Genomic DNA, 19,100 nt, shown 5'->3' on the forward strand with positions numbered 1-19,100 from the left:
ACAAATGGATATTTTAAAAATATTTTTGGGGAATATTGTGTTATTCTGTGAAGAAGGCTGTGTGTATGTGTGTGTGCATATAAAAGATTAATAGGAGACAGGCCTGGGGAGTTTAAAACATGAAAAGGATAGAGGTGTTATGTTTGAGGTACAAGTGAATAGGTTAGATCTAACATTTGCATTTTTAGAGTTTATTTGAAAATCAAAGGGAAGTCAGAGGTGAAGGAAACATGCTTTCATCTTGTAGGAGTTCCACAGGTAAATAGAAGTTAGGATATTATATTTTATTGACCCTAAACCAAAGACAAAATAGAGACATGAAAGATTTTATATTTCGAATTATTTGAGTTTCAAAGAGGTATGAGAACTATGGAACCTGAGATGAAAGGGAAAAAAAAGGTATTTTAGAGTTACTGTAGCTGGGAGCTATAGCTATTGGGCTGGAGTGGTTGACCTGGAGCTGAGTTGGGAGCTGTGGCTCTTGGGCTGGAAAATGCAGTTTTATTCTGAAGTTTGGATTTCTACAGCAGAGTGGAAGAGTGTTACAGGTCATGTGGTATGCCTTTATTAAAGCTACAGCAGTTTTCCTTGGGTAATATTACTGGATTTTTATAGCTAAACATCCATAAGGAGTGTTGCCTGGAAGGTGTTTACTTGTGGCTGTGACCAAATAGAGTGTCTTTTTGGAAGACTAACTTTAATTGTACAACTGTAATCATGTGTGCTTAAGTTTTTTATTCTTAATAAAACTTTTGGGATTTTAAAAATTAAAAGTAAAGGTGTTATTGGACTTCTTGCTGCTGAGATCAGTACGTTGTCTTCTCGTCAAGTTTCCCTTGGGATTTGGTTTGCGTAGCGAATAACATCAGCTGTGGTCACAACATTATGTAAATTATTAAACGCTAGATATCTATTTTGACATGTTTAAACAGCAATAACATTATGATAATTACAGGTATTATTTGATCACATGGGTTGCTTGAAGAAGTATGAAACTGTACACGACATCTTGAAGGAGTTCTTTGATCTGCGGTTACATTATTACAGTCTGAGGAAGGAATGGTTGTCAGGAATGCTCGGAGCAGAGTCTGCAAAGCTAAACAACCAAGCTCGGTTCATTCTAGAGAAAATACAAGGAAAGGTTGCAATTGGTAAGGATTAAAGCATAAGATCAAAATTTCCATAATAACAACTTTCAATTATTGGAATTTTGTACCCTTGTAGCTGTTGAGCAATTGTTCGTAAGTATAACAATTTGGATAAATTAGTTGAATGAAATTTCAATCTATGCAGTCTCAGTCAGATGTCCCTTAGGGGCTTCTTGCATGGAACTTAATAAGTCAACTAAAGTAGTGAAGGAAGGGGTGCTTCCTATTTTTCTTCTCTTTTTTCACCTTGCTTAACCCACCCCCCTCCTTCTTTGCTGATCAGATTCGGATTAACATTAACTTCTGATATTGTTTTAAAAAAAGTGAAATGCAAGTTTAAATGAAGATTCAAACTTTTAGCTAAGAGCTCAGTATTGCAGCTACTAGATGTTTCATTATATCATATTTTCATTTATGATTATCAGTTGTAACCTGGTAGATTGCTTAAGTTCATAGAAGTGTTGCACATTCCCACTTGCTGACTAATGTTTCTTGGAAGTATATAAAAGGAATAATCTAGGGCATGTTCCCAATCACAGTGAGGGGTGTGAGCATGACAAGGCTATATGCTGGGGGGTGTGGAACATTAGGATGAAGCTGGCTGTAACACACATGTTTTCTCTATTAATGGGGCTGTAAGATTCCCTCAGTTCTCTCAACAAGATGATTTCCCAACTTTTGCACTCTCTCAATTCTGGCACCTTCTGCAACCAGTTCCAATTTGCAGGTACACCTCAGGAGAATATGTATCACACAGTTGAAAGAGAAGTTGTTGCGTCCTGTTCTGTGCAGCACATTTTTTTTGGAAGTGCACATGAGCCTTGGAATCTTCACTTGCACAAAGCAATAATTAACCTGCAGCAAGTTATTGCTTCCACCATCCCATTCCCCCTCCAACAAACCCCATGACTTTGCTTTACAAATCTGTTAAAAGGCTCTTTGCCTCACGTTCTACAATTCTGTGGAACATACTTTTTTGTTTTCTTCCTGCATAGAATTCCTGTTGAGCCCTTGGGACCTAGCATGTTCAGAAAGAATAGTTAAATAGCCATCCTTTAATATATTGTCACTGCCTGCAAGGTTACATTACTCACAGAGCTTCACACATTTTGAAAAGTTTGTTTATTTTATCCTGCTTGGATTGTGTTACTGTTTGCTTGGTATCATTTCAAATTCAGAATTAAATTAATGATTGTGCCCACACTCATGGAGTCCATGATATTTACTCCATTATCCATTACTCCCTGTTCCCACCTACAAACAACCTGATGCCAGACCCGCTGTATTTCCATTGGTAGAAGGTTGTTCATCATGCACCCAGCTTGTATCCACGCCCAAAGGGAGTAGAGACCTGCAGTTTTCCTTTCAGTGAAGTTGCTTACTCTCACTAGTCGCTGGATATATCTTGGATCTGCTCCTGCCTCGCTGCTCTTATTCCTATAGTAATGCTGGCAAAGCAGGGCATATCTGAGGAATTTCTGGCTGGTGAGTTAGAATTGATTGGATTTCGCTATTAAAACCTAAAAGTATAAAACTGGTGAAGTGAAAAAACTGCTGAAGTATTTCAAGTTACCATCTATATCTATACAACATTAGTTTTGATAAAGTACTGGCCGGAATGTTTTTGTCCTGCCAGCTGTGGGAATCATTGCGGTGGCACGGAAAGTTTGACAGACCAACCAAACGTCTGTTGACTTCAGGCAGGACTGGAAAATCCCGGCCACCATTTCTCAGAAAGAGGGATCATGCATTAGACATAACTCTCCAAAGACGGCTCAGCAAAAATGTTTGTGAACCCCTGGTGCAGGATATCCTTTGGTACAATATTTAAAGACTGTTTTAATAGTCACATGTTAAAACCTTGAATGTTTAAATTCTGTTTACGCTTTGTACGTTCTAACCCAAACTATCATTTTCTCATTCACCTAATTTAGAAAAAGCAGCACTGCATAGTGTTGATAAAAGCAAAATTCCGCAGATGCTGGAAATCTGAAACAAAAACAGAAAATACTGGAAAAACTCAACAGGTCTAACAGCATCTGTGGAGAGAAAAAAAAAGTCCTTATGACTCTTCAGAGCTAATGTTGCTTTAGTATCGAGCATAGGCCAGATTTTTGCTTTTAACAAAACTAGATTACACATTTATTAATAAAAGAAATGATTTTAGCACATACATATGTCTACAAATTCCTACTATAATAACTTCTAAATCCTCTACTTAACCTGACTCCCAGTTACACTTTCGTTAAGGCAACAGTAAGACACTGGATTTTAAAAGACCAAGACAAGGTGACACACAATACCCTGAATCAGTTGAATTCAAAGTGAGTTTTCTTAACTTCAGTTCTTTGAAAACAGCGGCTTTTCATACTTGTTAGATCTTAAAAAAAAAACCTGCCCTTACACACAGCCTTTGCCCCTTTATACATATTTTCCCATTTAAATGCAAATGCCCATTGTTTCACTATTTCTTTGGACTTTACATTTCTCGTAATAAAAATCTCTCATAGCACTAAGTTTTACCGGTAATCTTTGGGAAAAATAAACACACTGTTACTGAACTCCACCTGGCTAGGTGTAATATTTCACTCCCTCTGTTGAAAACAATCTAATCTGGTTTATTTAAAAATGAAAATGTCCTCTTACACCTTACATTCTAAACTTCCCCCATGATTACACCAAAGCCTTCAGACCAGCTACCTTTAATCCAATTAAGTCTCATACACACAGACACATATAGATACAGATACCACTATTTTACAATAAATTCCAATAACATTATTATATCTTCCTGACATGTCCTCTAATATTGAGAATTGTAATCCTTTACTCTTCATCATTTTGTTTTAAACTGAAAGATGCAGAAAAATAATCAATTCAGCTGTCAGAAAACTAAGTTATAATTATGTAATATGGTCTGGATTTTGCTGTGGTAATGACAGTGAAGTTGTTGAGGTTCATTGTCATTGCACCTCTCAAACTGACAGCGACTTCAAGTCCACACATGAGCTGATGAATATAGAAAAACAAAAGTTGCTGTCACTGATTCTGTACTTCACCACAGGCTGCCCTATTACAGTCTCCCCAGACTGAAAATTCTCCTCAAAGACACACACCACCCTGATTTGGAATTATATCACTGCTTTTTCGCTCAAAATCCTGGAACTCCCTCGCTAACAGCACTGCGGGTGTACTAGTGTTTTTAGAAAGCAGCTCACCGCCACCTTCTCAGGAAACGCTGGCATTGCTTGCGACAGTCTCATCCCATGAATGAATTTTTTAAAAAGTAGAAATCAGTGAATTGTTGAGCACTTCCACTTTTACGCTATTATTCTTGCTGTATTTGATCCCGGCATGAGCTTTCAACCTCATATTCCCACCTTTGCAAGACCTATTTCCACCTCCATAACATTGTTCGACTTGCCCCTTCTCAGCTCATCTGCTGTTGAAACCCTCTTCCATGCCTTTGTTACCTTTGGACTCAGCTATTCTAACGCAGTCCTGGCCGTCTCCCACATTCTACCCTCTGAAAAGTTGAGGTCACTCAAAACTCCACTGCCCGTGTCCTAACTCAGAGAGTCCAGTTCGCTCATCATCCCTGTGCTCACTAACCTACTCTGGGTCAAGTGACGTCTTGATTTTAAAATTCTTGACCTTGCTTTCAAATCCCTCCTGGCCTTGCCTCTCCCTATGTCTATAATCTCCTCCAACCCCATAACCCTTCCAGATATCAGTACTCCTCAAATTCCAGGCTCTTGTGCATTCCCGATTATAATTGCTGCATCATTGATGGCTGTACATTCGGTTGCCTAGGCCCCAAACTCTGGAATTTTCTCCATACGCTTCTCTATCTCAGTTTCCCCGTTTAACATCTTTCCTAAAATATACCTCTTTGACTAGGTTTTTAGTCATCTGACCTATTATCTTCTTTTGTGGCTCAGTATCATATGTTGTTTTATAATGTTCCTGTGAAGCGCCTTAGGATGTTTCATTATGTTAAGGCAGTATATAAATAGAAATTGTTGTAAAAACCTTTGAAATGTTTATACTTTGTTGAATGAGACATAACTGGGTTTTCAATGGCGTACTGCCTTCATAATCGCTGCTAAAAAGCCTCGCTGTTTAATTTTATATTTCTGGAATGTCAAATTTCTCCATTGAAATTGTTCACATTTTAATTTTTTTAAATTGGTTTTTATTTCAGCTTCTACCTTAACCCTAATCCCAAACATTTATTTTGCTCTCTCAAATTTTAATTAAAAGTGAAAAATTCTGCATTTTTTACTTACTGGTTTGGTGCCTATGAGAATACTTCAGTATTATTCACCACATTCCCTGGTTGATGACATATTTGTTGCTGGACACCTGGAGATCTCTTGACTTGGTGCCAAATTCAAACTGATGTTTGGAATGGTGAAATTCACACCACAGAGATAGCTATATATTTGTGGGCAGCTTTCTTGAAGGATGCTAGTGAATGCCATCGCTTCACCACTGAAGGCAAAGTCTGGGTCCATATAATGTAAATATTTCAAGGTTTGGTAGCTGTATTAAAAATATATCCTGGAATATTGTTAATATTCAAAGTTAAAAGATTTTTTTTTGTTGAAGTAGACGAGCATTAACATTTTGTGTCCAAATCTTCCTATGTTCTTACATCGCAATATTACCTGTACCTAATGGATTGCCTTCTTCATTGCAGACATGAAGGCACCTGAGAATATGGACAGATTCATTTGTGGTTCATGAATTTTTTTTTTGTATATGAATGTTTAAAAAAAATTTCTCTTTAGAGAATAAATCTAAGAGGGATCTTTACCAAATGCTCGTCCAGCGGGGCTATGAATCCGATCCGATCAAAGCCTGGAAAGAATCTCAAGAGAAGGTAAAGTGTTGCTTTGCTGAAAATACGCTAAATGTTACTATAAACCAAATGTACATTATTAAATTTTGTTTTAAAAATGGAATTGGTGGATGGAGTTTCGGTATTGTGAGTAGGTTCACGACAGATTTTCCCAATGGGAGTTCCCAATTACAGTTGTTGGACAACGAGAAAGTCAGCACACCAATCATCCAGAAAAATTTCAAGCATTTTGTGGCAGCTAAGTTTTCAATGACATTAACATTCCAATTTTGTGCAGACAAAAATCAAATAAGTTGATGGCAAAAAGCTGATGCTAACCATTTAAGATAATTGGTCGTTAGTGTAATCCAGTATTTTTAGATGCTCTGATGTCCCCAAAGTCATTGGCAGAAGGTAAATGGTAATTTGCATGGAAATATCCAAAATGTATTTCCCAAATGATACTGACCGTAATAAGGATAAGTGGAGAATCTAAATGGTTTGGGGAATGAATTTCATTTTGACTAAGATCTGCAGGAATATCCAACTTTTAACTGGTGAAAAGACAGCATGCTTTTGGTACATAATGATTCAACTTTCAAAGAAGATCATGGCACTGGTATTAATCCATTAGATCCTTAAGTTTTTATTTAGTTAGTAATGGAGAATATAGCACATAAAGTTAAAACGCTTGTGGGATGACAGTAGTAGAAAAGCTTCTTTTTCACTTTTCCTACCTCCACCCCCCTGAATCCAGGGAGACTTGATTTCCTGATGGCTGTGCCACTTGGTAAGCACTGAATAAAACCAATCACTTGACTTAGGAATGAGTGGGAACTTTGCTTCAAAGCTGCTCTAGTGCACATCTTAGCTGGTTATGCCAGGAGCATGAAATGCTGTCATTCACCCACCCTTTTGGCCACCATTGGTTTGAAGTCGAGGAGAGAGATAAAAGGCAATCAACCACAGTCTGAAAATTCTATTTAACTTGAATTGTTTCAAATCAAATTTCAAATGTCTGCCAACTATAAGAGTGCCACATGAAAAGACCTTGAGCAATTTTACATCAGTTCTTACCGGTCACGGGTACATAGTACAAAACTGGTTTCAATGTAATCACAGTTTGATATTTATGTATTTGTTAGAGAACTACTTTGGAAAGTTGTTATGTAATGCCAGTTCGGGTTCAAGTGCTATAAAGAAATTATCTTGCTTTATTCTGGCATGGATTCCACATAGCCAAAACATCATAAAACAATGATGTGCTTCATGACTGTACGTGACCAAAGTACGGCTGTCTATCTATCGGATGAGGAAGTTTCATGCAAGCCAGTGTTAGATTTTTGGTTTTCCCCCACCTTGCTCAAAGTTTTTTTTTGCAATTATATTTTAGATCAGTTGTAGGTGATTCCCAGCATCCTGTTGCTTTCAATGACATCTTCCGTAGCCTTGATATTGAGGTAAATTTTGGTGATGGAAAAACATAATAAACTGCTTTCTTTCTGGGAATATTTTTAGCCATTAGAATTGACCTCCACAGGATTTTTCTCAGGTCTTTCAATGAGCAATATGAGAATTGCAACATCAGATTTTGTTTTAGACTTAAATTGTTAAGTGAATATATTCATCAAAAGATGAACACATAAATACCTAATACGTATATTTACAATAGAAGTATTTCTGTCTAGCCCTACAAAAAGAAAATAATAAAAGTGTATTTTATTGGTAACTTTTTTATGCAATGTCCCTTTTGTATTTCGTATTATTGCAAGAGCTGTGCGAGCCTGGATTATGCCTTGGAAATTTCAAACTTTTGTCTGCTTCAAACAGCTGCAGCTCCCTAAGAAGGGTTAGTAGGACTTCTGAGGTTTGAGTAACTGGCTTTTATACACCTAACTGATTAAATCACAGCCTGTGTTCCTTCCTCAAGCTTTACAAATAACTGACAAAGTTTGCAACATTTGTATAGAGCAAGCTTGTCCAACCTTTTCACGTGTCCAGGGTGGGGGGCACATTTCGATTTTTCTCTTCACACACACATTCGGTGGAGGAGGGGTGGGCTGACAAGCAAATTTCGGAAACTTGGGGAGAATTTTTCCTATGGCAGGCGGGGGCAGGCACGGAGCCAATCGCCGCCCGCAATCAGCTGCGCGCGCCGCCATTTTACACAGGTGGGCCAATTAAGGCCCGCCCAGCGTAATGCGCGGCCTGTAGCTCAGCGCTACCTGTGCGGGCGGGGGGAGGAGGGAGAGTTGGGGCCTGCGCTCTTTAGTGTATGCGCAGAAAAGAGCGCAGCAATCTCCCTGAGGCACGGAGCTGCCTGAGGGAGATTAACTAGATAATAAAACTTTTTTAAAAATTATTTAAACATGTCCCCTCATGTGACAGTGTCACATGAGTTGGGTCATGTTTGTGAAGTTTGCAAATTTTATTTAATTATTTTAAAACTTCAGGAAACCTCATCCTGCCCATGGATGAGGTTTCCTGAAAAACGCTAAGGCTGCTTGGGCTCTTTGCCTATCCACCAACCTTAATGTTGGACGGGCAGCGTTGTTAATAAGTTAAATTACTTTTTTAATGGCCTTAATAGGCTGTTGACAGTTCGGCAGGTGTGCAGCTGTCTCTGGCATGCGCCCGCTGGAAGAAATATTGAAATGATGCGTGATGACGTCGGGACACATGTCCAACGTCATCGCGTGTCATTTTACGTATCGGCGTGTCGGGCCTGTGGCCCCGCAAAATTCTGGCCATAGGGTCTGGCACAACATTAAGCATGAAATTCAAAAAAAAAGAGTTGATGTATGAAAAGAAACAACTTGCCAAGTGAAAAAAATGTCACAACAATAAGCTGATAATTTTTTTAAATGAGTAATAAATAAAGACAACCAATAGAGTGTGAAAGGGTAAGAGTGTGTGTCCAACACACACACACACAATCATACTCATTCCCCTCACACACAGTCGCCCCTCTCACACACTCGCCCACGCCTGTCTCTTTCACACACAGCGCTCTCTCCCTCTCACCTCTCTCTTTCACACACACACACACTCGCCCCTCTCTCTCTCATGCACACACTCACCCTTATCTCTCTCACACACACACACCTGTGTCTGTCTTTCTCCCTCTCTCACACACGTACACACACTATCTCACACAGAAACACACACACACTCACTCCACTCACACTCCTCATCCTCACGTACACACACTTGCCCCTCTCTTAATTACACACGCACACTCACCCCTCTTATGTGCGCACACAGACACTCTCACCCTCTCACACGCACACACACACAATGTCACCCCCTCTTGTGTACACATGCGTACATACACACACACACCCCTCTCTCATGCGTTGCACACGCACATACCCTCCCTTTCACTTACACGTGCACAAACACACACACATGCCCCTCTCTTTCTCTCACACACACACCGCACACAACCCCCTTCTCTCACTCTCATACTCGCCCCTCTCTCACACACACAAACCCCTCTCTCTTGCACACACACACTTCTCCCTCTCACACGTACATACTCCCCTCTCTCTCTTTCTCTCTCTCACACACACACACACATACACACACGGCAGAATTTTACATTGGCAGGATTTTATGGCCCTGCCGAAGTTGAACTTTTGAATGGCTCGCCGTAATTTGCGGTTTCAGCCCACCGCAACAGGGCCTTAAAATTCCGCTCACACAGGCACGCACACTCACCTCTCTCTCACGCACACACACTCACCCACCCTCTCTTTCTCACACACACTTGCCCCTCTCACACACACACATTCTCTCACCCCTCACAAACACATTCTCACCCCTCACACGCGCGCACACAATCTCAAATCACACACACACACACCTTACCCCTTATACACATACCCTTCTCTCTCACATGCGTGCACACACACACACGCTTACACTTAACATTATAAGAATGGTCAGTACTGTATTTGGATGGGCAATAACAATAAACATCAGGTCAGTCAGGTATCTGGATCAGATATTTACAGCAAAAATGTCAATCCATATAGGTGGGTGTTCAACACTAATGTTTTGCCAAGACAGGTTGGATCATGCTGTAATAGACAATCTTTGTTGAAAATCCACCTACTGCATGGTTCAGGGACATTGTGTGTAAGCCACCCACCCACTCCCTCACACCGCCTGACTCTCAACCTCTCACCCACCTCACACTCCCCCTCTCACCCGCCTTCTCATCCACCCCCACACTCACCCACTCATCCACCCCCACACTCGCCCACTCATCCACCCCTACACTCGCCCACTCACCCATCCTCTTTCTCGCCCACTCACCCAACCTCTTTTTCACTCACTCACCCACTCACCGAACCTCTTACTCACTCACTCACTCACCTAACCTCTTTCTCGCCCACTCGCCCATCATCTCAGTAACTCACCCACTGTCTCACCCACCCACTCACCCGCTCTCTCACTCACACTTACCCACTCATTCACTTACTCATGCTCACCCACCCACATTCTCACTCACTCGGCCACCCTCTCATTCAGCCACCCTCTTGCCCACTCACCCTCTCTCACACTCACCCAGTGTGTGTCTCTCTTTATCTCTGCATACTTGCAGTTGCTTGTGTTCGCTGCTTTTCCAATCACAGACCGCTTCTCCCCCATATTTATTGCTGATAGGCTCACTATTGAGCCTATCTGCAGGAAACGGAGGAAATAAACTGGCTGTGATTGGAGGAACAGTCCCCTGCAGAAATCTTCAACCTCACTGACCCGTCATACTGTCATTTTGAACAATCACTCTGGGGGCCACATAGAGGGGCATTGCAGGCCATGAGTTGGACAAGCCTGGTATAGAGTTCACAATCACAGAATCACACAGTGCAGAAGAGGACCTTCGGCCCATCTAGTCTGCACCGACATGTGAGAAACACCTGACCTACCTACTTAATCCCATTTAGCAGCACTTGGCCCATAGCCTTGAATGTTATGACGTGCCAAGTGCTCATCCAGGTACTTTTTAAAGGATGAGAGGCAACCCACCACCCTCCCAGGCAGCGCATTCCAGACCGTCACCACACTCTGGGTAAAAAAAGTTTTTCCTCACATTACCCCTAAACCTCCTGCCCCTCACCTTGAACTTATGTCCCGTCATGACTGACCCTTCAACTAAGGGGAACAGCTGCTCCCTATCCACCCTGTCCATGCCCCTCATAATCTTGTACACCTCGATCAGGTTGCCTGCCCTCAGTCTTCTCTGCTCCAACGAAAACAACCCAAATCTATCCAACCTCTCTTCATAACTTAAATGTTTCATCCCAGGCAACATCCTGGTGAATCTCCTCTGCACCCCCTCCAGTGCAATCACATCCTTCCTATAATGTGGCAACCAGAACTGTACAGTACTCCAGCTGTGGCCTCACCAAGGTTCTATACAACTCCAACATGACCTCCCTACTTTTGTAATCTATGCCTCGATTGATAAAGGCAAGTGTCCCATATGCCTTTTTCACCACCCCACTAACATGCCCCTCCGCCTTCAGAGATCTGTGGACACACACGCCAAGGTCCCTTTGTTCCTCAGAACTTCCTAGTGTCATGCCGTTCATTGAATACTTCCTTGTCAAATTACTCTTTCCAAAGTGTATCACCTCACACTTTTCAGGGTTAAATTCCATCTGCCACTTATCTGCCCATTTGACCATCCTGTCTATATCCTCCTGTAACCCAAGACACTCAACCTCACTGTTTACCACCTGGCCAATCTTTGTGTCATCCGCAAACTTACTAATCCTAACCCCCACATAGTCATCTATGTCGTTTACATAAATGACGAATAATAGGGGACCGAGCACAGATCCCTGTGGTACGCCACTGGACACTGGCTTCCAGTCACTAAAGCATCCTTCTGTCGTCACCCTCGCTCTCCTAAAACTAAGCCAATTTTGAATCCACCTTATCAAATTACCCTGTATCCCATGTGCATTTGCCTTCTTTATAAGTCTCCCATGTGGGACCTTGTCAAAGGCTTTGCTGAAATCCATATAAACTACATCAATTGCATTACCCTCATCTACACACCTGGTCACCTCCTCAAAAAATTCAATCAAATTTGTTAGGCATGACCTCCCTCTGAAAAAGCCATGCTGACTATCCCTGATCAAACCTTGCCTCTCCAAGTGGAGATAGATTCTCACCTTCAGAATTTTCTCCAATATTTTCCCTACCACTGACGTGAGACTCACTGGCCTGTAGTTCCCTGGCTTATCTCGACAACCTTTCTTAAATAGCGGAACCACATTAGCTGTTCTCCAGTCTTCTGGCACCTCCCCCATGACCAGAGAGGAATTAAAAATTTGGGTCCGAGCCCCTGCGATCTCCTCCCTTGCCTCCCTCAGCAGTCTAGGACACAAATCATCTGGACCTGGAGATTTGTCCACTTTTTAGCCTGCCAACACCTCCAATACCTTGTCACTCTCTATATCAATTTGCTCAAGAACCTCGCAGTCTCTCTCCCTGCCTTCATCCTCATTCCCTTGGGTGAGTTAAGCCAGGGTCAATATTCTGATAGGAGCCTTTTTTAAAAACTTCTGGTGACATTATTTTATTGGAGAAACCTCGATAAACACATTGTAAGTGCAAAATTGCTTTACTTGCCTGTGGCATAAAGCCCTACCGAAGTTGTCTTTTCATTGTATATTTGTATGAGACCTGAAATATTTTTTGCATTTTTAAAAAATACGTATTTGACTAGATTTTGCCGGCAAAATAACATTAAGGCTAATGGCACTCGCCTTTATTTATCTATGTTTAAATGGTACATCACCTTCATGTGACGGATGCAGAATTAAAAGTGAATATCCAAAAGGTGCTCTTAAGCTGCACTGTTGTGCTGCTAGCTTTGTGGAAATGACATTTTGCTGTCTGCCTCACCTTTGATGTGTATTGAATGTCCTGAGGTTGCTGTATTTATGCAGTAGGCTCTTTTGTAAAACAAAATCAATAAATTAAATAAAATCAATAAATGAGAGGGTGACAGCCCCTGGTGGGGCACTGTAATTTATGCAGTAGATGTGAGCTAAAGTCATTGCAGATATTTAGAGCTAGTAATTAGCAGTGCAAGTGCCCTTTTAATGAAGTGATTATTGTTATTACTGCCAATCAACCTCTGAGATTGAAAGTTATCAGTGATTCTTAGTCTTAATCCTTTAGGTTTTTAACTTTTCCATGAGATTCTAAAAGTAGCAAATTTATATATTTTTCTTTTCCTTTGATTCGTTTTCCCACCTGTCCTTTATCCAGTCTTTCTTTCCTCCTCTTCTCTTTTTGTACCTATATTCATACTGAATTCACCCTTCTTCTGAGTCGTTCCACTGTTTATTTCCCAATTTTTAAATCTCAGTAGCTGGGGAGATATCCTGTTAGTTGCCCTGTTCCTTTCACTGTTCTATCAGCTCATACTTTCAGCAACATGATGGCAAAACATTTTTGAGCTGAAGAGTGCAGGGGCAAGTCTAACTAACGGTAGAAGCCATTACATGCCCCACTAACGCAAAATTCTGGCCTAAAGCCTTCCTGTCCAATGGATGACTGTGGGGCCCAGCACATGATCGTTGTTCATGAGAATTTGGATTGGAATTTTTTTTTTGATTCACCTTGATTATCTGGCACAATATGATGTTGCATTGAAAATACTGAGTGTGAAAGTTGGAGGAATTTTGAATTCCTAGCCTGGTTAATACATTGATTAGAGTTCTGATTCCATGATCTTGTATCGAGTTCTACTTAAAACAAAAAAAAATCTTGATGCTCTTCCTTAGTACTTTTGCCTTTCCATTTGCAGACAGCAACAGAAGAAGATTTGTTGGAAGTAGATGATGGCACTTCAAGCATTTCGGGTGCTGGATCTGGGCCAGACTTCAACTATATCTTGAACATGCCTCTTTGGTCCCTTACAAAGGAGAAAGTAGATGAACTACTAAGGCAGAGGGATTCAAAAGTAATGCCCTGACTTCAGTTATTTTCATACTTACAAGCCTGTGTTTCTGAATACTGTGCCAAGTTATGTTTTATATGTTGTAGGGAAAGGAGCTTGATGATCTGAAGAGAAAGAGTGGTCCTGATCTCTGGAAAGATGACCTTGCTGCCTTTATTGAAGAGCTTGATGTAAGTTTAACAAAAGCATACCTACCAACATGAGTTCCTTATTTTAAAGAAACAAACTAAGATTATCCAACTTAAAAATTTTCTTCATTTACATATGATGACATTATTTGTCCCTGTGTTCAATGTTTTTAAAAATGCAATTGTAAAATTGAGAATGTGCTAAAATTTATTAAAAAATTACCACCTGACACAGATCAGAAGAAATAAGTGATGTAGTCTTTTGGTAGTACAGAACTTGGAGTATTGCTGAAAAAAGCTTTTTGTCTTACATTCATCAGGACAATTTTGCAAGAATAGCAAATTAGGAAGGGAACAAAATCTTATACTGCATGAAAGGAGAGTGCTGAATGGTGGCAAGTGCTCAACGCACAAGCCTGATGCTGAAATAGGAGAGATAATGGCTACCCTGATCAAATCATTGCTCGCTGTATATTGCACAAACTCGAATGGGCTTAAGGTCGCCACTTTTGGTGCTTAAAAGTGCTCAACTTACCTCTGAGTACCCTGGAAGTCCAAGGTATCTCAAAAATTTGAACAACAGTGAAGCTAGCCATTTCATGCTGCTATTATGCAGTAGCAACACGAGTGGTATTTGCCACTAACAGGATGTTGCCGTCAAGCCAAAAAGACATTCTGGCTATCACACAAATGAGTAATGTGGTATATGAATTTCAGTGCTGGTGTGATGCTAGATATGTAGGCCGTACATCCCAAAGACTGGCAGATTGTATCAAACAGCATGTCCCTTCAGCTGTTCACATCAGACGAAGTACTGACCATACCCAGCCAGCCCGTGCTTGCAAAACTCCACAAATAGTGCCCAACATTAGATGTGATTCCGTAATTGGTCAACATTTGCTAAACAATCTTGAATGTGCTAAGAATTACACTGACAACCAATTTAAGATTTATCAGTTGAGCTCATAGCGTGGCTCACTCACGCATGCTTGAAGCTATGTATATTACTACACAGGGCCCTGTCCTTTGCAGACAGGAAGAACATATACACACATTGCACCTTTTCCAACTAAATAAAATAGACGACAATCATTGTCTGGTTCTCTTCCCCAGGGCAATGCCTTGACCAATCAGAGTCAACCTTCCTGGTTTGAATTTAAACAAAGCGTGGCAGTTAACTGTCAGTTATTCAGTTAACTGGTGCATTTTCCAAGGTAACACCTTACCAATCAGAGTCCACTTGCCAACCAATCAGCACTCTCTTCTCATGCAGTATAAATTGTTGTTCCCTTTATAATTTGGTATTGTGAATTGCCCTGAACAGTGCAAGATGAAAAGCTTTGACATGTCTTTTTTTTTCAGCAATAATTAAGTGATATTTAATATATTACCTTGCCATTCCTCCAAGTTTAAAATGATAGTTTCTATTGAAGAACCTGGGTAAAAGAGCATTTGTATGGCAAAAAGGTAATGAACAAACCTAAACCAGAAATTGGAATTGAGAGTTGCTGTGAATTTGCAAGTGTGTCTCTAATAATAATTGCAGTGGCAATGTAATAGATGTTTGCTACTTATGACCTGCAAACTCTTGAAGTCAAATGGCAAAACTGGTTACATTTCAGATTTTCAATATAATGTAGGACATTTTAAAAATAGCACATTTTCCATGACACTGCTTATAGTGAGCACAATGTTGTGCTCTTTTAAGGGGAGAAGGAGGCTTACTAACAGTATGGAAATGAAGACGAAGTGCAGAACTGCAACAAAAGAAATTTGCAGTCAGTCTCCCTAAAATGGTTCCTGGAAAATTAATGTAATTTTCAAGGTGGATACATTTAATTTCATATTGAGCTTGAATAAATAAATCTCTGCATATAAAATATAGTTGCAGGTCTTTACTGTGTGTGCAAAGCTGCCTGCAAAGCTGTCAGTTCTTGTTAAGAAAAAGTGATTTTGTGGGTTTGCCCTGAATAGGAATTGATGCATTTAACCAAAACTATGTACCTGTATAGGTGAACTTTAATGAAGCCTCAGCTCAGATCAGAGGGAAAAAATAATTTAACAGACGAATTAAAATCTAATGAGATTTGAATGTGTTTGATTTATAGTTAAAATAATCAGCTGAATTCTGAATGGCTTTTTAGCTTCAGATGAAGAGTAGTTTCATTCAATATGAATAGTCACTTAATCAAAAGAATCTATTTCTCAATTTTAATGCAGCGTGTGGAAGCCCAAGAGAGAGAGGATGCTCTTGCAGGAACACTTGGTAAGGCAGTTAAGGGCAAGGTTGGTAAACCGAAAATAAAAAAGATGCAGCTTGAAGAGACTCTGCCCTCAGTCCATGGCAGGAGAATTGAACCAATTATTAGTCTTGCCATGAAGGCAGATGCCACAAGAAAGATGATCAAGAAGAAAGGGAAGGCAAGTTAAAATATAGTTTCAAATGTTTTCAAATTGTGTTTGGAGTACGTTGGAATTTTTTTGTTCTTTATTTATCTCTGCATTTCATTAAGTGGTTGGAATTGTTAAAATTATGCAGTTACCATATGGATTTAAAATGTGCATTGATTTTGAGTTCAGTGAAACAAAAGTAAAATGAGTTGGATGATTCAGCTGTCCATCTGCTTAAATACTCCCTCATATATTCCATGAATAGATAACTTGTACATAGCAACATGGAAGAAGGCCATTTTCCTCATCTTTAATTGAATTATTCAAAACAAATTCCACAGCCCTGCCTTGTCCCATAGCCCTGTATCTCCTTTGTTCCAAATATTTATCAAGTTTTCGCTTAAAAATTGCAATGGTCCCTGCCTCCACCATTCCCAGTGGCAAAGAATTCCAATCACTAACAATTCTCTAAGCAAATACATTTCTCCTAACCCCTCTCCTAACTTTAAATTTCTGATAACTCACTGATTCCACTACCAGAAAAAGATGACCTTTCCTAATTAATTCTTATCATTTAAATTTTTTTAAAAACTCTTCATGAACAGATCAACCTTTTTTCTTTAGTGGAAATATTAGATTTCTTTGCCATACATTTTCAGTAGTTTTAATGCCCTTTCTATAACGTACTCTTAATTACGAGTTGATCCAGAAATTCCCAAACTGAAGAAGGGAGTGTGAGGCCACCAGCTATAACTCATTAACAATTAATGCCATTGGGATGCTACAGCACTTCACAGAATCACAGAATTTTAACGGCACAGAAGGAGGCCATTTGACCCATTGTGTCTGCACCGGCTCTCCAAATGAGCATTATAACCTAGTGCCATTGCCCTGTCTTTTCAATGTACCCTTGCACATTGTTTCTATTCAAATAATCATCTAATGCCCTCTTGAATGCCTCGATTGAACCTGTCTCCACCACACTCGCAGGCAGTGCATTCCAGACCCGAACCACTCATTGTGTGAAAAATGTTTTATCGAGTTACATTTTCTTTTTTTGAAAATCACTATAAATCTGTGCCCTCTTGTTCTTGATCCTTTTATGAGCGGAAACAGCTTCTCCCTATCTACTCTGTCCAGCCCCCTCATGATTTTGAACATCTCTATCAAATCTCCTCTTAGTCTTCTCTCCAAGGAGAGCCAGTCCCAACCTCTCCAATCTGGTCCACTCCTCCATCACCCCCTACTCCTCAACCCCCACCTATGGCACCTCCCCATGCCCACGCAGAAGATGCAACACCTGCCCCTTCACTTCCTCTCTCCTCACCGTCCAAGGGCCCAAACACTCCTTTCAAGTGAAGCAGCATTTCACTTGCATTTCCCCTAACTTAGTCTACTGCATTCGTTGCTCCCAATGCGGTCTCCTCTACATTGGAGAGACCAAACGCAAACTGGGCGACCGCTTTGCAGAACACCTGCGGTCTGTCCGCAAGAAAGACCCAAACCTCCCTGTCGCTTGGCATTTTAACACTCCACCCTGCTCTCTCGCACACATGTCTGTCCTTGGCTTGCTGCATTGTTCCAGTGAAGCCCAACGCAAACTGGAGGAACAGCACCTCATCTTCCGACTAGGCACTTTACAGCCTTCCGGACTGAATATTGAATTCAACAACTGCAGATCTTAAACTCCCTCCTCCATCCCCACCCCCTTTCCGTTTCTTCCCCCTCCCTTTTGTTTTTTCCAATAATTTATATAGATTTTTCTTTTCCCACCTATTTCCATTATTTTTAAATCTATAACTGTAATACCCTGTCAGTCTTTCCACCCCACCCCCACTAGAGCTGTACCCGGAGTGTCCTGCCATCCATTCTTAATTAGCACATTTTCTTAGATAAGATCACCACCTTCAACACCTCTTTGATCCTTTTGTCTGTGACATCTTTTGATTATCTGCTCCTATCACTGCTTGCTTGTTCCTACAACCACCACCGCCCCCCAACTTCTCTCTTCCCCCCACCACCTTAAACCAGCTTATATTTCACCCCTCTCCTAACTTTACTCAGTTCTGCTGAAGGGTCATGAGGACGCGAAACATCAACTCTTTTCTTCTCCGCCGATGCTGCCAGACCTGCTGAGTTTTTCCAGGTAATTCTGTTTTTGTTTTGGATTTCCAGCATCCACAGTAGTTTTTTGTTTTTATCTCTCCAATCTATCCTCGTAGCTGAAGTTTCTCACCCTTGGAACCATTCTTGTAAACCTCTTCTGCACTCTCTCCAATGTGATCATATCCTTCCTACAATGCGGAGCCCAGAACTGTACACTATATTCCAGCTGAGGTCTAATGAGTGTCTTATATAAATTCAGCATAACCTCCCTGCTCTTGTACTCTATGCTCCTGTTAATAAAGCCCAGGATACTATATGCCTTATTAACTGCTCTCTCCACCTGTCCTGCCACCTTCAATGATCTATGCACATATACACCCAAGTCTTTCTGCTCCTGCACCCCCTTCAAGATCTCATACCTTATTTTATATTGTGTCTCTATGTGCTTCCTACCAAAATGCATCACCTCACGCTTCTCCAAATTGAACTCCATCTGC

At 40.7% G+C, this 19,100-nt stretch overlaps 1 protein-coding gene across 2 annotated transcripts in view; it reads left to right on the plus strand.

Moving 5' to 3' along the window:
* LOC144678944 (DNA topoisomerase 2-beta-like) overlaps positions 1-19,100 on the plus strand; it is a 245,225-nt gene that overhangs the window by 146,577 nt on the left and 79,548 nt on the right. For both annotated transcript variants that reach the window (XM_078539057.1, XM_078539056.1), the window contains 5 exons: positions 956-1,151; positions 5,942-6,033; positions 13,826-13,981; positions 14,065-14,148; positions 16,327-16,527. In XM_078539057.1, the coding sequence (XP_078395183.1) occupies positions 956-1,151; positions 5,942-6,033; positions 13,826-13,981; positions 14,065-14,148; positions 16,327-16,527 (729 nt within the window). The remainder of the gene's footprint in view (positions 1-955; positions 1,152-5,941; positions 6,034-13,825; positions 13,982-14,064; positions 14,149-16,326; positions 16,528-19,100) is intronic.

The sequence above is a fragment of the Cetorhinus maximus genome, chromosome 3 (assembly GCF_964194155.1).
Source record: "Cetorhinus maximus chromosome 3, sCetMax3.hap1.1, whole genome shotgun sequence".
Taxonomy (NCBI): domain Eukaryota; kingdom Metazoa; phylum Chordata; class Chondrichthyes; order Lamniformes; family Cetorhinidae; genus Cetorhinus; species Cetorhinus maximus.